This window comes from Myotis lucifugus, unplaced genomic scaffold, assembly GCF_000147115.1.
Source record: "Myotis lucifugus unplaced genomic scaffold, Myoluc2.0 scaffold_1127, whole genome shotgun sequence".
Lineage (NCBI taxonomy): Eukaryota > Metazoa > Chordata > Mammalia > Chiroptera > Vespertilionidae > Myotis > Myotis lucifugus.
In genome coordinates this window covers 20,443-43,486 of record NW_005872175.1, presented here as the reverse complement: position 1 = coordinate 43,486, position 23,044 = coordinate 20,443, and the positions used below count along the sequence as shown (strand labels likewise).

The window sequence follows — 23,044 nt, the reverse complement described above, 5'->3', positions numbered from 1 at the left end:
CTAGTTTTATTATAAATGAAAATTATTATAGAGAATTTACAGAAAACTTACTTCATCTACCAAATACCTTATTTACTCCATCTAAAACCAATTTAATAGTGGTTAAATATCTACCTGTGTGTCATAGCTTAAGACTTATTAAATAAAACCTATTTGTGGCAAATATTCACACAAGCCAAGAAAGAAAAAAAAGATTTCCAGATGTTTATTTCTGGAACTGTACAGGTATTAAAGTACAACAAATACAAAATAATGCTCAAAAAAATCAGTGTTTATGTACAAATATTAAAATCAATGCAACAATAGCAACTTCCTCTTGAATATCTGTTACTAAGACTTGTTCTGATTGTCACTAATTCATTTCACTCACAGGGTACTTAGCTCAAACTGGGACCATTGGATCACTGGTTTTCTAAGAGGAATTTTAATATCTACCATATTTAATAAAACTAATAGCTTCCTCCTTTTAGTGAAAAATTAAGAACTTTTTAAAAAACATAGTAATGTCAATATTCTTATAAATTATTTCAATCTCCATTTGTAGACAATGTGCTTTGAAACTGGGCAAACAATCTCCTTGGTGGTCAGGTTCCTCCATTAGTTTACATTCAGAGTTGCAAGAGTCACTGGCGACTTTGGTTAAATTCAATAGTTAAAATCACTCTGCTGTGAGAGCCGACGTCCAAACACTCAGGACCCTCAATCGTACAAATTACTAGGAAACCATTGCACAATGCTTTGACCTAATTGTACACACTTGAGTATCGTGTAAAATTACTCTACATCCTTCAAGTAAATTCAGCAGCTGACCGAGGAGCAGGCGCTGAGCAGTGCCAGCTCGGCTGCCGGGAAGTATTGCTCGAGTCGCAGCACCATCGCACCCACCACTGTCCCCAAGTCTCCGCAGAAAAGACGCATCGGCCCACACTGCAACCGCTCACCATGGATTTTTGGTTTGTTCGTATGAAAATAACGCAGCGAAGGAAAAAAACAAAAAGAATTTATCACCGTTTGTCACAGAATTGTGCTTAGCACTTGATAATAAAGGCATCGTTGTCTCTTCATCTGACTGCAAATCCATTATCTTCATGCTCTCAAACGCAATTCTTCTGATAAACAGTAACAAATTCTGTGTTAAGATGCCTCAATGGAGAGGGGGAAACAGTCAATCCAGCTTTTAAAAGAAAATTCAATAAATAGCTATTTTACATGGACAAAGTGGTATAGTTTATGTATGTCACATCAAGCATGCACAAAAATGGTATTATACATGGCAGACGCAGTCAAAAAATACGGAATCAGATCTAAAAAGATAGGAAGAATTTACACATATATACAAAAATCTTGCAGATTATTGCCTCATTTTAATAAGGAATTAAAAGTAAACATGGCCAGCCTGCCAGCACTCTCTAAGAGGCTGAGCCAGCTTGGCATTTAAACATCTATGAAACTAGCTGGAGTTTATGTTTCTCTCATATCATTTTCTGAATTTTGGTCAAAAATCTTTATTCAGACGTGTCCATTCCACTTGCTGATCATCAAAACCTGCGATAAGAAACAGCGTTTCCATCCTGATCGAGCCCCAGCGATGCATCGCTACACTGACTAGACCGTGGTGCCGGGCATGGGCGTGCTCTCAGCGTGGCTGGTGTTAGCGCTGGACCATCTCTGTGTAAATTACGTCACACCGACCAGCCACTGTAAACCTAGTGAAAATTAAAGTCGTAACAATGGAAGATTATGGCCAGTATCTTACTAAATCATAGCAGTTGTACTGATTCTTAACAAAAGAATTAAGGTCCAAAGCTTAGCACACCACCACAGCAGTCAACGCTGACAGCGCAGATAACGCTGACAGCAGCTATGGGCAGCACGCAGCCCAGGCTGCCCCTAGCTGCTGTGGGCACACAGGAATGCTAGGCTTCAGATCTATAAATTAGAGACTGATTTTAAGTTATTAACTTACCTACTTTTGTCCACTGTGCTAAACTAAAGTTTATGGTCAATGTGCTATCCTGTGTAAACACTTCAAAACAATCTTCATTAAAATGCTGCAAAGAAAACAAGACTACGCTTCATCCAAACCCAGGATGTCATTGCAGTTCACAGTCTGTGTAATAAATACCCTCCCTGCCCACGCGGCTAAGGTCGCTACCATCTACCTACGCGCCAGCACCACCTCGAGGTGACGGAGACTCACACGATCGGCAATGCGGCCACACGTTTCAGCCGTCTGCAAAGCCAGACACTCGCACAAACAGAAGATTCTAAAGGCGGTGCAAATAGAAAAGTCAGTCTGTGTCTTAACTGAAATAGAAAAGCAAAGCTCAGTCCATCCTAATACTGTACTGCATGTTGTCAGTTCACCTGATCACTGCGATGCGTGTCAATGGAGCACAATGGCCGAGGTTTCTGACAACAGCCTCTCGGTCACATGATGTCTGCGATGGAGTAAAACTGAGCTCGAGCGCATCTGAGTGCCTAAACCTGCTTATAACTGAAAGTGGTCAAGTACCGTTCTAGTTCAGGTAGTAACTCACATTTTTCTTGTCACCTGTTCAAATTAAAAAAAAAACATGTAAGTCTACTTGAAGGTTCTCCTGCCGCGTGCAGAACCCCAGCGTCCCTCCTCGGCATCCACGCTGAACTGCAGTGCTGCCAACGCGTCCCGCAATGTAAACAGGAGCTGCCCGCCAGGCCACTGCCCAGGACAGACTCTGCCATCGGTGGCCGGTGTGGCTTTTCCAATCACAGCCTTGACCAGGGTGGACAAAGCCCATCTGGATACACATCTTCACACGCCCAATCTGTAGCAATCAATGAAGTTCATAAATCTCCCGACAGTAAAACAAGCCATTCTGCGGAAGGTGCCCTGGCCGAGAATCCAGAAACATCCGAGCATCTGCGCTCTGCGCACAGCCCCTCGCCGGCTCCCAGAGGTGGACGTGCTGTTTGTAAACGGAAGTGCTCTAGCTGAATAACATGAGAGAAGTTTCCATTTTAAAAAACCTTTGCATGTCTGTGCAGTTTTAAGAAACCTACCCCTGCTTTTGCTTAATTAAGAAAACCAAAAAATGCTACATTTAGCAGGGATCAGGGTCGGCACCTGTAAACACTTATTCCACTGCATCCATTACGGCAAAAGGAACTTACACGAGAAGCCACTCCCTTCGGTCCTGAACATGTGCTGGTTTTGAGCTGGTGGCCTGTCTACAGGTTTTAAACGTGGGAGCAGAAGAGACTGGAAAGGAGGTGAGGGAGAGGCCTGGGAGGTGAGGGAGAGAGCAGAGCTTAAAGCTGCACGGAGTCCAATCTTCGTTCCCAGCTCTGCTGCTCATGGTTTTCCACATTTATGGATTGAGAAATGAAAATACTCTTGATAAATCAAGATAGAGTTCTATACATGCTGACATCACTGACGTCATAGTGAAAACGTTCAAGCTTCCAGTGAAAGACTAAGCCAGCCCAACGTGTCCTCGCGCTCACTGGGCTGCAGGCCGCTGCCGGTCACTCGGAGTGGAGGGCGGCGTGCTGGTGCAGGGCGTGGGCACTGATGAAGCCATTGGCCTCGCTGGTGGACAGGCTGCCAAAGTCAGCCACGGACACGGCCATTTTGGCACTGGCAATGTGATGTGTGTGGCTTTCAAAGTCCACACCCAGGTTATTCACAGAAACCTCACTCATAAAGGGTTCGGGAACGGCAAGGCCCATTTTCAATCTCTTTGCTGGCCTTTCGGACTCCTCACTGCACAGGGTCATGGGGTTCAGCTCCGAGGGGTAAAACCCAGTCTCAAACAGGTTAAAGCAGTCGCTCTCCCCGTTGCTGGGCAGGGCGAGCAGCTCCTCCGTCACCACAGGCACGGGAGTCACTGGGCCGCGGGGCATGCTGCCCAGGGGAGGAAAGCCCTCCTCCACGCAGCTCACAGCCCCGGGGGGCGCGGCGCTGCCGGTCAAGGCTGGAAAGGAAGGAAAGGAAAGGGTTAAGTGTGTGAAGGAGAGGACTCCAGGCCCAGAGCTGAGCAGCGGGGGGCCGCTTTACCTGTCAAGTCCCCTGCGGTGAAGGAGTTGAGGATGTTCAGCTGCGGGTCGGGAACAGGGTCAGGGCGGGTGGCGGTTAAGCCGGGAGAACTGACCGTCCCCCCCAGAGCTTCTGTCTCATCCACCAGGCGGTCCATGTAGTCCGTCACTCCGGGGTGGTGGTTGTAGCGCTTCTTCCCGAACCGCGTCTGCTGCGCGAAGTAGTCGTAGCGCTCAGACTTCTTCCACATGTAGTAGAACGCCACACACTCCGCCACCGTTCTGGTCTTCACCTGCCAGAGGTGGATGTTTAAAAACAGACCCAATACTCTTTTCTTTATTAGCTCTTTTTCTACAAGACTAGTCACTTCAATCCACGGGACACTTTCCATCCTCCCAACGATGAAATCCTGAAAACGTGAATAGTGAAAAGCCTTTACATTTACACTACTGAGTAATGAGGCCACCTTCAAAAGCCCAAGGTTTGTTTTTTATTTAAACCAAACTGTACTAGTTTGTAATAAATGTGCATCTACCAGTCACCTCTGCCCTCAATGGAGCCCTCACACACCGGCCCCGTTACTTCTCTGCGCTGCCCTCGCTGACTCTGGCTGCAGCAGGTCCCTGACCCGAGGGCTGGCCATGAATGGGCGTCGGGGGAAGCCAGGAATTCCTGATGTTACACGCAGGCCCCCTTTTCCGGAAAGGACTGCAGCCTCCTCATACTATCAAAGGGTTCCATGATCCTAAAGAGATTTGGGATCCCCTTGGAGATGGAACCAGCACCTACTGCATCTGGAATTTAGGGGATTTTCTGTCTAAAAGTGGGGCTCCCTCCACACGAGTTTGGCTCTTGGCTCTCCATCAGAACAGGCGCCTATGTTCAGTGCAGGGAGGAGCTCAGACCCGCAGACACAACTCCATTGCTGACCTGGTGCCCAAGAACAAAGTGTCAGTAACTCGACTCTGATTAGTAAGCATGATATGGTTTAAGATGATAATATAGGGATAAGCTTTTTAAACCAAAGATAAAGTATACCTTTCAATAAAAATCACTAAAGTCTTTGTAGAAAATACAGGCTCCTCGCCCTAGTTGTTTTGGCTCAGTGGATAGAGCGTCCGCCTGAGGACTGAAGGGTCCCGGGTTCAATTCCGGTCAAGGGCACATGCCCGGGTTGCAGGCTCGATCCCCAGTAGGGGGCGTGCAGGAGGCAGCCGATCAATGATTCTCTCTCATTACTGATGTTTCTATCTCTCTCGCCTCCCTTCCTCTGATATCAATAAAAATATATTTTAGAAAAAGAATGGGCTAGAGACCAGACCAGACCCCACAGATGTGCAGGGGAACAGCAGCACGTGACAGGTGCTCAGGGAGAGGGAGTGAACACAAGGCCCGCGGCCCGCTATCAGCACGGCCATCACTCACACACACCACATGCCGGCCAGGATGTGGCCAGGGCAACACGCATCCCTGCTGGTGGGCATGCACAACGCTGCAGCCACTGGGAAGACAGTTTCTTGCAAAACCAAACATCCTTTTGGCCATATGGCCAGTCATCACACCCATTGGTGAACCCAAACCAGCCGAAGGAGGTGAGCGCTCCTGTCCACAGGAAAGCCCCACACAGCTGTCACAGGCCTTTACTCATCATCGTCAAAGCCTAGAAGTGACCACATGGCTCTCACCGGTGACAGGGTCAACAAGCTGGTTCATCCACGGATGGAGTAAAAAGAAATGTGACAAGAGAAATGTACTGCTCGACCGGTGTGGCTCAGTGGTTGAGCACTGGCCTATGAATCAGGAGGTTTGATTCTCAGTCGGGGCACATGCCTGGGTTGTGGGCTGGATCCCTAGTGTGGGGCGTGCAGGAGGCAGCCAATCAATGATTCTCTCTCATCACTGTGTTTCTATCTCTCCCTCACCCTTCCTCTCTGAAATCAATACAAATATATTCTTTTGAAAAAAGAAGAAATGATCTCTCACGTCATGAAGAGACATGGAGGAACCTTGAACACTTGTTGCTAAGCCAAACACGTCAGTCTGAAAAGACTGCATTGCATGGCATCTGGTTCCAGCTCCACGACCTTCTGGAAAAGGAAAAGGGTCGGAGAGCAGAGAGGTGATGGTTCCAGGGATCAGTGGGGAGGGACGGCAGGGAGGGCACGGGGGGTGTGGAGGGCAGTGGAACTGCTCTGTGAGACACTACAGTGGTGGACACACACCATTACATGTCTGTCCAAACCCACAGAATGAATGTTCAGCACGGAGAGTGAGCCCACGTGTAAACTAGGGACTTCAATTAATAAAAACCTATCAACACTGCCCTCGCCAGTTTGGCTTAGTGGATAGAGCGTCGGCCTGCGGACCAAAGGGTACATTCCTTGGTTGCAGGCTCCTCCCGGCCCAGGCTCTGACCAGGGCCCGTACAGGAGGCAACCCATCGATGTGTTTCTCTCACATCCGTGTTTCTCTCTGTCTTTCCCTCTCTCCCTAAAATCAATGGAAAAAACTTAAAAAAAAATATGGACCTACTTATCTAAATACTTCAGAATCCTATGTTCCTTTAGGGTGAAGATAATAATAAACAAAGCAAACCCTAGTGAGACTAAACTACCCCACACCATTAGAACACACTCACACTCTCACACACACACACTGTTCATCACCCAAAGCCCATCGTGTACATTGGTTTCACTCCTGGTGCCGGACAAAGGCACGACGACACCACACTGTCCACCATCGCAGTCACCATTGCAGAGCAGTTTCCTGCCCAGCATCCTCTGTGCTCGACGTCACCCCTCCTCCTCACTAACCTGGAACCACTAATAATCTGCCTCTGTCCACAGAGCTGCCCTTCCCAGAATCTGACAGGCGCTGAAATCGCCGTCAGCAGCCTTTCCAGACTGAACCCTTTGACTTAGGAATAGAATGTAAGGAGCCTCAGTGACTTTTTGTAGCTAGAGAGCTGAGTAATACTCCTTCTCTGAATGTACCACAGGTGACCCGTTCACCTCCAAGGACATCTGAATTGCTTCCTCGTTTGGCAATTATGACTAAAGCCGCTACGAGCAGTCGTGTAAAAGCTTTTGTGTGGACGTGAGTGTTCAGCTGCTCTAGGTCAATACCAGTGAGTACAGCGGACAGTCGTGTGACAACTGTATGAGTTTTGTGAGAAATTGCCAACCCGCCTTCCCAAGTGGCGGCACCGTTTGCATCCGCACCGCAGCAGCGAGCTCCTGCTGCTCCACGTGCTGCTGGCACGGGCGTCGTCGGGGCTTTTAGTTGCTTTTGGAACCACTTTCTTCAGCACCTGCACTTCTTGCTAAAGAGAAACGTTTCGGAGGCCACGAACCTCTAACAGTTTAGAAATAAATGAAAATCAAGAAAATGGTGGAAGAGTAAGACTTCCTGCAACTTCAGTAAACCCACTTTTGAGTGGAGGACGCCGACTCGCGCCAAGAGGACGCAGGTGGCCGGTCAGCCACCCCGTGAGCAGGCTGCAGCTGGGAGCAAAGCCCACGCTGAGAGCAGGACTGGAAACGTGAGCAGGGACACGTGAGCAGGCCACGCCGGTTTGCACCCAGGTGACAGTCAGCTGCTCACAATCATCACAGTGACCAACAACCACTCTGCATTCATGTGCCCAACTCACCTTGTTCTTCTGTATAAGATAAAAGTCTTTTCCAAAGATCATGAGTGCGTGTTCAAAGCTCCGGCATTCTTCTTCTGTCCATGCAGTCATTCCCTCTAAGGAAATTTTAAAATAAAATTCATTAGACTCAAAACACTTTTATATGAATCACTGACTTTCAGTATGTTTTCCATATAAAAGGCCATAAACACTCTCTCTCTCACACACACACACACACACACACACAGGTTCCACATGTCTGAGATTTCAGTTAGGATTACAATAAGTATGCATACCACAGATCTTATCAGAAGTCTAAAATACCAAAATATAAACACTGATTATTTTTTCTGCATGGTGGGATAAGAATTGAATGTTTTTCTATAATTTATGCTAATGGTCTGATTTTTTAAAACAATGAACATATACTTTCTTTAATTAGAAAAAATGTTTTACTTTATGGGGGGAAAAAAGCCTTATTTTGGTCTTACATCAAAACCCTAAGTTCTTTAATTAGACCATAAAATCAAGACATATTTATTTAAAGTCAGTGTTCAGAGCTATCCTCTGGAATGAGGAACAGTCCATGCTCTCAATCAAAAGGCTGAACCCGCGCAGCTCCCTGGCGGACACAACACTGTGAGCTCCGTCTACTGGACACTCACAGCAGGACACTCCCTGTCGCTGTGACCAGGGACCAGGCCCCAACGCCATGCGCAGCCCACAGGGCCGGGGAGAAATACTTGGAACGAAGGAGGAAACTTAAAATAATGTTTTTCAAAGCAGCAGCTTCTACAAGGAAACATCCTGTCTGATCTACAAGTTTCAATGCAGTTTCCAGCTGTGGTATTGCTCCAGCCATTTCTGTAATATCAGTAAGTACTAACTCACCTACTTAGTGAAAGCTATGGGGCCTGCAACCTATCCACGTCATGACAAAAACACTGAAATCAAAATTATGCATTTTTTAAAAAAATTTTTGATATATTTTATTGATTTTTTACAGAGAGGAAGGGAGAGGGATAGTTAGAAACATCGATGAGAGAGAAACATCAATCAGCTGCCTCCTGCACACTCCCTACTGGGGATGTGCCCGCAGCCAAGGTACATACCCTTGACCGGAATCGAACCTGGGACCCTTCAGTCTGCAGGCCAATGCTCTATCCACTGAGCCAAACCGGTCAGGGCAAAATTATGCATTTTGATTAAGCAAAACAAAACCTAAGCATTGTGAAATGTCATGACGGGGACTAATCTGTAATCTCTGTAAGTCTAAGAACAGAGGCCAGAGAAAGGAAACCACTATCTGCTCCGAAGGCCAGCAGAGACCTGAGGAGCTGTGCACGTCTGACCTGGGGCCGTCCCGTCCCCCTGGCCTCAGTGCTCTCACCCGGAGATGCCTTTCCGCTGCGGCAATACCGCTCGACTGCCTCCTTGATGTCATGGTCACACTTGAGCAGCTCATATAATGCCTGGAGAAAGGGAAACAAGTCAACAGCACAGCAGAAAACTCACACTTAGCAGCATCAAGAACAAGCAACAAGCAACCAAAACCCTGGTGTATTGCAAAGTCCTGGCCAACACTGGCTGAGGCTCTCTCACCTCAGGACGCTGGGGTAGGTTTGCTCAGCCTGCAGCCTGACCGCCGTGTCCCGGGAGGCCCGTGCTCGCTCTCGCTCCCCGCCACGGCACAGAAGCATCTACCAGGATCGTTCTTGACCTTTTCTTCACTGCCTGGCCTTCTGAACTGGGGAATCCCCTCTCCTGTATTATTTTTTCTAGTTGGGAAATGAGAACTCTAGTCCGCTGGTCACCCCTACTCCCTGCCTTTGAGTGTTTAATAAGAGAGAGCAGCAGCAGCCGAGACTAGAAGTGTGGGCACTTCAACAAATGGGTTTACAATGGTCTCAGTCATTTCCATCCACCATGAAGTGTCACTTTTTAACATGTTAAGCGCCCTGTCAGTCACTTTCAAAACAGGCTGGGCGCTAAACGTGCTAAAATTAGAATTTCTGCCTATTAAATCTGTTGGACATTATGAATACACTAAATAGAAGCAGACGGGAATCAATTACAAGTTAAATAATGCTCCACCCTCCCAAGTAAGTTTCAAGAAAGGCAGGGATAGCTCAATATTGGTAAGCCTATTAATATATCAATAGGTTAATAATCAATGCATTAATTATCACTCTCAACAGCTGCTAAAAAAGCATATGATAAATTAGTACCCATTCCTAATTTTAAAAAATAACAAAAACTATACCAGCTATCAGGAGGTGGTCACCACCTCACTATCAGGAAGACAGCTGTGTCGGACCAGGCTGGTCGCACTCCTGACGTGAAGTCTAAGGGCAGGGCTGGGAGCCTCCGGCCCGGGGCCCTAGGAGGCCTGAGAACCCATTGGGTCGGGCCCTGACAAGGCATGAGGGGCGAGTTAATTCAACATCTGATTGTTAGTAATTGTGTGTGGCCCAGAATGATGCCATAAATCTCCACAGGCCCTGGGCAGAAAGCAGGTTCCTCACCCCTGCCTCAGGTGCATGACCTCCCGGAAAAGCAGGGCTCACGTCACTATCACTACAGGCCCGAGAGCTACGGCAACGCAGTTAAGAAAGAACAGGAGCCAGAGGCACGACAATGGTGAGAAAGGAGCACAGGTGTGATGCAGTAATAGCTCTGAGATTAGAAAACCTCAGAGAAACAACTGGAAATCATCACATTAGTTTCAACAGCTTGAGAAAAAATTTAAAAATTATTGATATTCCTCTATATAGACAACGTATAATTATAAATATAACAGAGATCCCATTTGTAATAGCATTGAGTATATACATACTTTTAACACATTGCGGACCGCATAGAAATCTCTAAGACATACGCCAGGGACCACACGTTTTTGGGCAAACTGCACGTTATTTAAATCATCATAATGCACTTTATGTGTTGTTTTTCAATAATTATAACATTTTTATTTACAAAAACAATTAAACAATTAAAGTTCCTAGTACTTTTTTAACGTATGGTACTGCGTAAAACATTTTCCTCTATGAAGAGGGACCAAACAAAATTTACATAAGTATCTAGATTCGCTCCTTTTTCCGTGGGCGTGGAAAACGAGAACACTCGTGAGCGGTACGAAATGTGTTAAAATATTGAATTAAGTTAATCAGATGCACGTCATATTCAAATAAACAAAAACATCTGAGTGATAAAAAAGTCCAAGAAAATGGAGAATCACAGATCATATTCTTGAAGTGTAAGGGTTAATGTGTTAAAGGCACAAAATTAATTGTAGTTTTAATGGAATATTAGCACAAAAACCCAATGGGAGTTCCTTTGACAGCTGATAGAACTACTCTGAAGTTCAGTCACTGTGACTTCTCTGTTACTTGAGAACAAGCCTAAGTGCCCCCACCCCTGGGTGCCCATTGATCAGGATCCCGTGGCTGGTGGGAAAAGTGCATGAGGGGCAAAATGAGGTCAGGGGCAAAACAAGAGTTTTCAACGGGACCTTAATGGGCAATACTCCCACCCACCCCACACAGCCAGGAGAGTGAAGTTCAAGAATAAACTAGAAGTCCATAATGTCTAAGTGACATTACAGCTACAGGACGGAACAGTCCTCAGGAATGAGGTATTAAAGAACTCTCAATGGCAAGCAAAACTAAGATTAAGTGATTAAAGAATATAAAATAGCACCTAAAGATATGTATGTTATGTACAGAAAAAAGACCAAAAAGAAATGAGTACAGAGTGAGCATCACTAGGTCAGAGATTTTCTTTTTTAACCAGTATATTCCCAGTTTTTTAAAAAACCTATCAGAAAAAGAGATATCCAAAATAAATAAATAAAAATAAAATAGAGGGATGTCCAGGTGACACGTGAGAAATACTTGCTTAAAGAAGCCGATCGAGAAGATGCTGGCTGCTGCTTCCACGGAAGCTGAGGTGCCCACCTGCTCATTGTCCCTGGTGAGCGCTCCGGCCGAAACCCTGTCCACCATCTTCTCATTGCCAGTTCTGAACGCGGCCTCGACAAGGTACTCCTTCACTTTGCTCTCCGCCACCACACCGGGACGCCAAAGGAGCTGGTCTCCATCTTCAGACGCTGAGAAAGGAACCTCATTAGCCCAGGGACAGTGAGCACACGAGCCTGGGGGACATGACTTCCTCTCCCTCCGCGCCTGCCCTGGGACACGACTCACAACAGGCCCACCAGCAGCCGGCTCGCTGCCACGCTGAGCCTTCGTTACAAGGGTTTAAAGCCGTGTTCACTTCACTAAGAGCCAGCGCTCCAGCGGCTAAAGGAAGTCGCTGGGTTCATGACCTCTCCTGCGTGCCGGCTGAGGCGGCCGCCTCCACGTGTGCATCTAAGGACGACAGTGTGCGCACAGCACGGCGCCACGGGGTGTGGCATGTGGTGGGGGGGGAGGCTGGGGCGCTGAAGTCACCTGCGTGCCTGCCTCCCAGGACATCTGCCCAGCACCCCGCAGGCGGGTTAGGGGAGGGTGGCCAGAACTGCCAGGGCTGATGGCCCGGGGCGGCCAGTCCTGCCTCCCTCTCCTTGGGGGCAACCTGACCCGGAGGAGGAAGAGCTCAGGACGCGTGTGCTGTGTGGTTCTGCTGTAACAGCTCCACAGGACGAAGCAACACGCCGGGAGAAAGGTGGCCAAACCTGCCTGGTCCCCAAGTCACAAGTCGTTATTTGCCAGCAGCTGCCCCCCTCCCCAGGCCCTCGCTAATTCCGATGCAGTATTCCTCTGCCAGCCCAGTGTCCCCGGTTCAAGTCCATCTGTGTATTCCCAACACTGGTTTGTAATCAGACACGGAAATAAGCACACGAAGGGGTAGCTTGGCCGACCAAATACTGTAAGAATCAAAAGCCTCCTTACCGTTCTCATCATCCTCATACTCTCCCAGATAAGGGGGGATCTCAGCCTGATATTGTAAACCGATCATTATTTCCTACAGGAAATTCAGAAGTAAAAACAACGTATTATAAAAATAAATATTAGAAAAAATTTACAACTCATTACTTGGTTACTGGTCAAAAATCTTCATCATGTAATAACAAAACTAAAAGAATTTTTTTGAGAGAGAGGGAGAGGAAGAGAGAAACATGGATATGAGAGGGCAACATCGATTGGTTGCCGACTGCACACACCCACACTGAGAACTAAACCAGCAACCTGGGATGTGCCCTGACCAGGAACCGAGCCCTCCACCTTTTGGTGTATAGGACGATGCTCAACCAACTGAATCACACTGGCCAGGGCCAAAATTTCTTAAATTATTTTTAAAGCCCTAACCGGTTTGGCTCAGTGGATAGAGCGTCGGCCTGCGGACTGAAGGGTCCCAGGTTCGATTCCAGTCAAGGGCATGTACCTTGGTTGCGGGCACATCCCCAGTGGGGGGCGTGCAGGAGGCGGCTGATCGATGTTTCTAACTCTCTATCCCTCTCCCTTCCTCTCTGTAAAAAATCAATAAAATATATTTTTTTTAAAAAATTATTTTTAAAATGTTTTAAGCCCTGGCCGGTTTCGCTCAGTGGATAGAACATTGGCCTGCAGACTGAAGGGTCCTGGTTTCCATTCCGGTCAAGGGCACATGCCTGGGTTGTGGGCTCGATCCCCAGTAGGGGGTTTGCAGAAGGCAGCCAATCAATGATTCTCTCTCATCACTGATGTTTCTATCTTTATCTCTCCCTTCCTCTCTGAAGTCAATAAAAATATATATTTTTAAAAATGTTTTAAAGTGCTACTTTAATACTTTGGTCCAAATAGCCCACTAAGTTATGGTAACTCAATTTACCTTCCTCAAATCTTCAGGTGAGTTACCACTGTCTGTTTCAACATCTTCAATCTCTGATTCTTTATCTCCGTCACAAGTAGTATTTGCTGAGAAGAAGAAAATTAAATTTTCAAAAGAGATTTTTATTGGCTATTTCTGTAGCATTTGGAAGAGGGCCTGGCACATGGAATTTACTGAAATTTGCTGAATAACTGAGATCAGCAAGACTATCCTAACCCCTTGAGCTTCTCCCACTTCTGACACATCAGAGCAAGCCCTGCAGCGGCTGCCACAGGGACAGGGCCCTCGTGCTGCATGTGTCCAGTCACTCGCCTGGGGAGGCACAAGGCCAACCATGCGGCCACCTCAGAACAGCCTGCGCCCACGGGAGCTGCACCTCGGCCGTCAGGGAGGCTGTGCACGTGTATCCCAGCTTGTCAACTGAACGGCTCGCCCACAGAGCACTTGGGAAATAAGCAAGCTGCCCGTAAGAAATTACTCCTGTTCAAAGACCGTCTAAATATTACTGATGAATATTAAGGGATAACACAAGAAATGAAAGGAAAGAAAAGGAGCAAATAAATCACTAAAAATAAAAAATGCTAGCCCAGCCGGTGTAGCTCAGTAGTTGAGCATCGACCTAGGAACCAGGAGGTCACGGTTGATTCCCAGTCAGGGCACATGCCCAGGTTGTGGGTTCAATCCCCAGTGGGGGATGTGCGGGAGGTGGCTGATGAATGATTCTCTCTTATCATTGATGTTTCTCTCTCTCTCTCTCTCTCTTCCCCCCTTCCTCTCTTAAATCAATAAAAATATATATTTTTAATTGCTTTTTGAGCAACTGATAGTTTTCAAAACCAGGGGAGTAAGGGCTATTTTATTTTTTATTTAAATTTTTTATTGTTGACAGAGAGTAAGGGCTTTTTATCTGAAGTCCAAAAAATGCCTATAAAAGTTCATGGTTGAACTAGGATTATCATAGCAATAGATGAATCCTGGGAAAGAAAGCAGCCTTGCAAAACTAGGCAAATGTTTTGATCTTTTAAATAAAATATTAGTTGACCTCTATCCCAATAAAAAAAGGTTATATTCTTATTCAGATTATAATAGCATTTTATGTCAATTAAGTAAAAAACTTAGAATATTTTGACAAACTACTGAAGGCAGTAAAATGTACTCCAGCTGGAGCAGCATCCGCTCCGGGCAGCAGGGACTGGGTTTCTTACAGCGCAAAGGCCTCGGGAAGAAGTCGGAAGCCTCGTGGGAAGTCACAGACGGCGTCAGGTCGTCTGCGGAGGACTGCGTCTCCTCGTCGTCACCTGACAACAGGTCTTTTGCTATTTCCTCCTGTAAGAACAGGAATGCAGTGCTGGAGTGAGAGAGAATCCCATCTCCCAATTTTTAAAAATGTCTTTTTATAACGTTACTCATAAACATTATTGTGGTATTATGATATAATTAAGAACGAGTTGAAGCTCCCTTAGTTTTGAGAATTTGAAATTCTGTAATTTATGTCATGTAAATATTTAATAACATTTAAGACTTAGGCCTAATTAGTAACTATACATTTATAACAATGTGCCTTATCTGAAGCTGCAGACTAGTTTTCAGACACTTTAAAACAAAAATAATCTCACTTCTAAGTGGTTAACAATTAAAATCACTTTCTGCGAAAATAAATAAATAAATAAATAGCAGCCTGCCCTCAGCATCTGAGGGTTTCGCATCCATAAGTCAACCCACTGCAGATCAAAAACATTTGGGAATAAAAAATAAAAATAAAATTGGGAAAAAATGTCCCGGGTTGCGCACGCGCACTGCCTGCAAGGCTGTCAGTACTGAACACGCACGGACTTTTTTCACGTCATTTTCCCCCAAACGAGCCAGCACAACTCTGTGCAGTTTCCAGTGTTGGGTCTGACGAGTGCTCTGAGACAGTGCGGAGCCTGGGGCGATGGAGATGCCATTTCACACCAGGGACTTGGGCACCCTGGGTATTTCTCTTCGTGGGGGCGAGCTCCAACCCCCCCACCCGCCCCAACAGATACTGAGGGGTGACTTCAAAACAAAGCCGAAAGCCTCCTCAGCCCCCTCCCAGCAGCCTGGAGCAGCCAACGTCCACTCTGACGAGTGACACGAGGTGGAGAGCAGCAGGCAGTGTGGTCACTTGTGCTGTGACAGCAGACACTCCGTGTGGCTGAGGGACGCCGGGCACTGAGGTCTGTGGTGCAGGAAATCACATTTGACTGAAAAGGGGGAACATCACTCACAGGAAGAGGTTCCAAGATGTGGATTCCTCTCCCTGCCTGAGCTCGGAAAGGCGAGGGACGCTTCCCAGGGATCTGTTAGCAGAGACAGGGGCCGTGTGAATCCTCCTCAGCGGGACAGGCCTCCCCCAACCAGCCTGCAGACGCGTCACCGAGCCTCGGCCGCTCGGCCGCTGTCCCTCGCAGAGCCCAACACGCAGAACTTCGCGCCCGCCCTCCCGCCTGCGCCGCTTGGTCTGAGGCTTCTGGGGCTTTACTGACCACGGCGTTCAAGTGTGCGGAGGGTCCACAGGGGTTAGGACAGAATCTCAGTTCAGGCACAATATGTCGACAGGAAAGATGGGAAACATGGACGAACACTGACACATGCAGTCTTGTGAAGCCACTACTTTTAAAGTAGCACGATCACGGCCAAACTACTTACACCGTCACCAGTGAAGCGAGCAGTGGGCGAGAAGCTCCCACTTGAGATGAGGGACTCCGCTGCGCTAAGCTCATGAGTCGGTGGCAATGGGCCTGGACTGCCTCCTGGGGGACGTACTTACCTTGTCCAGTGTCATGTCTGGCAGCTCGTCGGCAAGTTCACTTGGGGAGCTGTGGGCACTGGGCTCCACCGCGGCGGGCAGCACGGGCTCGTAGCCGTAGAAGGCCAGCAGGTCTTCCAGAGGCATGCTTCCTTCCTGGGAGGCGGGCGGGGCAAAGGGAACTCAGGGCACGCCCCAGCCACCGGCCCCGCGAGGTCCAGAAAGCCCCCGACCAGGAGCAACGAGGCACAGCCCAGCGGAGTTTTCCAGCCTCAAGCACCAGCGCTATTGTCAATGTGCTAACAAATGCCTAACACTTAGCATCTCCTTCCCATTTTCCAGTTCCACTTCACTTTTTAAGGAATTCCTCAAGTATCTGCTTTAATGTAGACTTTTTTCTCTAGCTTTCATACCTGTATGAAGATTTGCCTTCAAAACATTTCCAATCAATCAATCACTTCACATAACTTTCTGCTTGTTTCCTTGCAACTGACGGTTTACCACTTGGTTTATTCTGCATGTTAATTACAAGACCCCTGATGGGAAACTTTTGCTGAACATTTACTAACACCAACAATATTTATTATTAATGTTCAAAACACAATGACCCTTTCGTATTCCTACTATTTACTTGTCTATCTTCTGTACTAACTGTTGTGGTTTCATTTTCCTGAACCATCCAGTGAAATCTGTATTATTACCACCATCTGACAGATGAGAAAACTGAGGCGTTGCTCTTGGTTCGAATCCCAGGACCCCAGTTCTCTTCCTGGCCATGCCTCACAGTGGCCCCCAGTCCTGATCCCCCCAATGACCCATCTGAAAGTAGTGTCCATATGAGTCTAAAGCACAGCTTGAATGGTATGGGTCTTCCCAGAAGTGGGTTTTTTCCAATATATATACTGGAAAAACTTTTTGGAGATTTGTGACAATTTTTTAGAAACTTGCAGACAAACCTTATAATTTTCTTTTCTCTAAGAGGCTTTGTTATAAGAATACAGTGTATAACACATGCATAATGTGGGCTAACTGGCTATGTGTATTATCATTACGGCTTCTGGTCAAGAGTAGGTTATTAGTGCCCTAGCTGGTGTTGCTCAGTAGATAGAGCACTAGCCTGCGGACGAAGGGTCCCAGGTTTGATTCCAGTCAAGGGCACATGCCTGTGTTGCGGGCTCAATCCCCAGTGGGGGGGCATGCTGGAGGCAGCCAATCAATGACTCTCATCATTGATGTTTCTATCCCTCTCTCCCTTCCTCTCTGAAATCAATAAAAATATATCTTTTAAAAAAAGAGTAGGTTATTAGTTAAGTTTTTGGGGCATCAAAAGTTACATTGGATTTTCTACTGTGTGGGGATCAGCGCTGCTAACTCCACATTGTTCAAGGGTAATTTAACTACTAAAGTGTATAGGACTACTTATAATTATTCAAATAAATAACTTTAAAACAATCCATTCATGCACTAATCTGTCAAATAAACTGTGGGTACAGGGAATGGAAGACGGACACCCAGGAAGGATGGTGCGGGGCAGCGAGACCCCACACCGGGTAAGGAAAGGCTGAGCTCCGCCTCGAGACAGGAGTACTGACAGGCAGGCTGTGTCCCAGGGGCTCGTGGTGTCACCAGACGCTGCCTGAGCAGGGCCTGCACCAAGAGGCGCTGTGCCCGGTGTGGGTACACAGCAAGGTCTTGCCCTTCTGCCGCTTACAGCCCAGGGGCACGCTGAAGATGCCAAACAAGAAAAAAGGGTATGGAAACTCAAAAGATTATCCCTGGCCAGTTTGGCTCAGTGGATAGAGCGTCGGTTGTGGACCAAAGGGGTCCCAGGTTCGATCCTCATCAAGGGCATGTACCTTGGTTGCAGGCTCCTCGGGCCCTGGCCCTGGTCGGAGGCAACCAATTGATGTGTTTCTCTCACATCGATATTTTTCTCTGTCTTTCCCTCTCTCTTCCACTCTCCCTTAAAAAAAAAAAAAAAAAAAATCAGCCCTAACCGGTGTGGCTCAGTGGATAGAGCGTCGGCCTATGGACTGAAGGGTCCCAGGTTCGATTCCGGCCAAGGGCATGTACCTTGGTTGCGGGCACATCCCCAGTGGGAGGTGTGCGGGAGGCAGCTGATCGATGTTTCTCTCTCATTGATGTTTCTAACTCTCTATCCCTCTCCCTTCCTCTCTGTGAAAAATCAATAAAATATATATTTTTTAAAAAATCAATGGAAAGATATCCTCAGGTGAGGATTACAAAAAATAAAAATTTAAAAACCCTCAAAAGATTATTATTGTACTTAATAGTATTTCTGAAAGGTTTTGTTATTCTGGGCTGATTGGAAACTTGCAAATTGGGCTAATTTATAGATAAGTATAATCCTACATTTTTTCAAGGTGACTCCTAGGGTAGGCCTCTCTGTAGTCCTGCTATAAATACGTGACTTAACACTTGGAGTGCGGGTGAATTTCCCGCCAAAATATAAGATGGCTCTGTCTTTTGGTTTTGTTCCATCCACCAAAAGGGTGGATTACAAACAAATATTTGGTAATACGCAGTTACAATCGGCCCGAGTTTACACGTTTCCCGCACTCCACCGCAAATCTATATGAACCGAGTTTTAAGACGGCTCCCGCGGAGTACGCGCAATTCACGCGAGCCGACTTAACTCGTTTCCCGCACTCCAAGTGTTTAAAATCCAATTCCTTTGAATTTATATTGATTTTGGATCTAAAAAGTTATAAACTACATTTACTCCTGCCAATTTTTTAAAAGACAACTGGGGGGTAGAAAATGAGATATTACTAACTTACATTTTAAAACAGAGCAGAACTTTTTCTCTTTTAATTTTCTTAAGAGTATTCCACAGACTGTCAGTATCTGAAGGAGAAGACTTCTCCCTGTATCTCCTGCAGGTAAACGCAAGCTGGACCCTCAGAGCGTGCGGTCTAACCCATGGAGGCTGGGCTACGATTCAGAACTAAACCTGACGACCAGGAGCCCACCTGTGCCATCACCAGGTACCTCCTTCACTGGGCTGGTGGACACTTGAAAATTAGCTTAGCAGATGTGAAATAATTTTGAAAAATTAAATAAAAATGTACTTATTAGGCTATCCTCCAAAATAATGAGAAAATCAGTGACACTCTATAAAAGTTAGATCAAAAACAGACTGTAAAATAATTTACAATAGAATTTCAAAATCTTTGCTGAAAGTTTGTATTAAAATATTAAGTACCATCCTTTACCTTTTCTAAGTCTTCAATTTCAGAGCTGAAGTTTTTACCCTCGTCCATCATCTCCTCTTCCTCAAGAGTTCTTTCGTCATCATAGTCATGGACCAACATCTCAGCCGTGGGGTCAAAATCATGATCCTCAGAAGACAAAGACCCAACTGGAATAAAACAAACACAATCACTTTACAAGTCCACAAGGGTATTTACAAAAGAAAATAATGTGTGTTCTTCTGCCAGTTCCTTTTAATGTCTACATGGGAGCTTTATTGGACGCATTTACTATATACCTTACAGCTTATAAAGCAAGACCATACAGCTCTGAAAAGGTATCTAAACCAGCAAAGGAAGCAGGCAGAGTAACTGAACAACTTTCACAAGGGGTCCAATCCATGCGAGGAAGACTTGTAATAGCAGCAAAGTGATTTTCAAACGGAGCGGCCCTAAAAAATGTTCTAATAGAAAAGTCAAACCTGCTCATGAGGTTAGTTTGTTACACTTGTCTAAAGCAATGGGAAAATGTCAGAAGGATTATGAATGAAAGATTCCACAAGAATCTGTTATAAACTAAGGCTAAACACTTTGGGAGAAGAGAATATAGCCCTAGCCGATGATAAGAGCATCAGCTTGCGGACTAAAGAGAATATAAATGTTACCCAAATTCTAAACCTCAAAAAAAGGTGTAAAATACAACAGAAATCTGGCTTTGGAACTCATGCGAGTTACTATGCAATAAGCAGCTGTCCACAATGCCGCCAGCAAGAGCCTATAAGTCACTTTTCATGCCGACCACGGCACTGAAGCTCCCGGCATTCCTCGGAAGGCGTTACACTGACAGGTGCTCTTCTCTGGGTCTAGAACAGTGACACGCGAACTCATTTTTTTGGTTGATTTTTCTTTGTTAAATGGCATTTAAATATATAAAATATCAGCCCTAACCGGTTTGGCTCAGTGGATAAATATATAAAATATCAAAAATATAAATCTTTGTTTTACTATGGTTGCAAATATCAAAAAATTTCTCTATGTGACACGGCACCAGAGTTAAGTTAGGGTTTTTCAAAATGCTGACACGCCGAGCTCAAAAGGTTCGCCATCACTGGCCTAGAACTTTAAGACGTTCTTACGCTCTCTGAGAGGAACACAGAAAACCACATCTGCAGGCTTTGGAAGGTGTATCCCGCTGCCAGTGGTTTTGGTCAAGTCATACTTGCTTATATGACTGTCATGCATTTCAAGGGCCAACACGAAGTTAGCAGGTTACTCTGAAAACCAAGCGGAAAGAAAATAGGATCCATGATCCCAAGAGAATAAAACCAAATGGTGAAAAACGGGATTTTCTCCATTCGCTTTACTCCAGAATCTACTTTGATTAGACCAGTGACTTTCAGAGCAGAGAGGAAAGTATCAGAATCTTGGGGTGAATGGAGGGAGAAGTGGAAAGACACACATTCAACATAAAAAGTTTGATCTTGCCCTAACCGGTTTGGCTCAGTGGATAAGAGCGTCGGCCTGCGGACTGAAAGGTCCCAGGTTCGACTCGGCTCAAGGGCATGTGCCTTGGTTGCGGGCACAACCCCAGTAGGGGATGTGCAGGAGGCAGCTGATCGATGTTTCTCTCATTGATGTTTCTAACTCGCTATCCCTCTCTCTTCCTCTCGGTAAAAAATCAATAATATATATATATATATATATATATATATATATATTTTTTTTTTTTTTTAAAGTTTGATCTCCTTTCAGTCAAGCTATTCAATATTTTAAAATTTCAAACACTTACGGACAGTGTGAGGTCATTAATAGAATCCTGAACTAGACCTAAGATTTTTCTCTATGGAAAAAATCACAGACTTAAGTCAATATTTATGATTCTGAGTTCGGAGAACTCTGATCATTTGCTCCAAAAAACACGTAATTTCTATGGGACCTAATTCTCTAGGAGGTTTACATTATGATGTTTCCTTTGTAATGCTGAAAAATAGTATTTGCTCATTTTAAAACCCATTAAAGTATATAGGTGAGTTAACTCAATTTTAAAGGAAAAAAATATTAAATAGCTCAAAAGCAAAACATCCACCGTTACAAACGTCCTTTTTTGAGGAATTCCTGGAACCCTCTGTGGCCGTGTCAGGGTGACAGAGGGGGGAACTTTCTAGCACTCTGAGGGCAGAGCTCTGCCCCGTCGTCCCCCACCACTGGCTCGCAGCGGCTCCGGGTCAAGTGGAAGGGATTCAACAACAGCCAGCAGTGAGGGGCCTCGGGGTCTGCTCTTGGCTCAGCCCTGGCTTCGGGGGCCTGAGGCAGTCATTTAAACTTCTGGGCCCACGTCCAGTTTTTCATTTGTAAAACACAGGGTTCACTTAAATGACCTCAAGAGTCTCTTCTAGCTCTAAAATTCCCTTTAAAATTGACTAATCGATTGAAAACAGGTTATAAATTTGTTTAAACACCAAAACCACAGTCTTTTTGCTTTTTATTTAGATTGCAATGTCTTAAAAGCAGACAGTGGAACAAAATGGAAAAATTCCATTATCATCCAGATGTTTGGCAGCATGCACATAAATATTCTTTTCCTGAAATCAGTTCTAACAAAAAAATGTTTGTCTCAAAATTAGAGGAAGGTTTTAAAACCATTTTTAAATGTAAAGACAGAGAGGGCTATTTTTTAAAAAAGCCAAAAATGTCCTGTCCTTGGTGCGGACTATTAGCCAATCTCCGATGATCACTCGGTGCGACCCCCAAAGGGGGCTGGACACCAAGCGACCTGCCAGGAGCTGACCGGTGCGGAGCCCGCAGGGAAGGGATCGGGGAGCTCATCCAGGCTCCACTCGGAGGTGACCCCAGGGCTGTCCCACCGCGTCCCCGGTGTCAAGTCCGGGGCTGGGCCGCGGGGAGCCGTGGAAACAAAGCCACCCTCACATTTCAGCCCAGGAGGCCAGGCCCTCACCCGGACCCCGACCTGTAGCCATGATGCTCTGCGGACTCTGGGACCAGGCCTCGCTTGGGTCGCATGTCTCCGGGCGCCCGAGCCCCAGGAGGCCGAGACGCTGCGCTCCAGGGTCTCGGGGTGTCGCCTCAAAAATGGTCACCACTTTGCTGAGCCAAACTCAGAAAGTCTGCATTCCCTCTGCCTCGGGCGGCTGCATGTGACTCTCAAAACCCGTTTTTAACGCGATCTGCAGACATCTCTCAATGATGAAAAACGTAGGAGACAAAACGAGGGGAGGGGGTGTCGCGGTCAATCAGTGGCAACTTCTGACAAGTCACCGATGTCTCCCAGACGCCAAGTCACCGTCTACACTGAGCCTCTGAGCCTGGGAGGACGACTTGGGACGAGCCGTTTCCAGCTGGGGGAGCAGGGGGGAAGGGGGGACACCCCGGAGAGGTCTGCTCCCAGCTCCGCGCCCGGGCACCCCCGGCGAGGGGAGCAGGAGGCCCGCGGCTGGGAGAGCTCCTTCCGGTCCCGGGGCCGAGCGCAGCTCATCCGACCAAGATGGACACGGACTCCCCCACACGGACAGGAAGGCCCCGAGGACACACTGGAGGGGACCCTAGCTGAGGCCCGAGCCCTCCCGCACCCGGGACCGGGAGGG

At 46.5% G+C, this 23,044-nt stretch overlaps 1 protein-coding gene across 8 annotated transcripts; it reads right to left on the bottom strand.

The window, feature by feature from the left end:
* Window positions 1–183: 183 nt before the first annotated feature.
* MIER3 (MIER family member 3) lies at window positions 184–22,902 on the bottom strand. Of its 8 annotated transcripts, XR_002827363.1 has the most exons (14): window positions 22,399–22,902; window positions 19,467–19,612; window positions 16,252–16,386; window positions 15,710–15,781; window positions 14,666–14,786; window positions 13,461–13,546; window positions 12,542–12,614; window positions 11,606–11,757; window positions 9,040–9,121; window positions 7,671–7,765; window positions 4,040–4,310; window positions 2,368–3,956; window positions 2,201–2,267; window positions 184–1,174 (listed from the first exon to the last, which is right to left on the bottom strand). XR_002827363.1 is itself a non-coding variant. In XM_023748082.1 (12 exons), exons 1-12 carry the CDS (start codon window positions 22,418–22,420, stop codon window positions 3,508–3,510), a joined length of 1,704 nt encoding a protein of 567 aa, XP_023603850.1. In that variant the 5' UTR covers window positions 22,421–22,902; the 3' UTR covers window positions 184–3,507. The 8 variants fall into 8 exon arrangements, 3 of the variants coding, with proteins under 3 accessions (XP_023603850.1, XP_014304821.1, XP_006107413.2); XR_002827362.1 differs by having other exon boundaries at window positions 2,201–3,956; XR_002827361.1 differs by having other exon boundaries at window positions 184–2,267.
* Between the last annotated feature and the right edge of the window lie 142 nt (window positions 22,903–23,044).

Coding starts and splice junctions, on each gene's coding strand:
- MIER3 (XM_023748082.1), bottom strand. CDS start 22,420: ATGGCTACAGGTCGGGGTCCGG. Junction 16,387..19,466: donor AAATTGAAGACTTAGAAAAG/GTAAAGGATGGT, acceptor CCCGCCTCCCAG/GAAGGAAGCATGCCTCTGGA. Junction 12,615..13,460: donor CACCTGAAGATTTGAGGAAG/GTAAATTGAGTT, acceptor AATTTCCTGTAG/GAAATAATGATCGGTTTACA.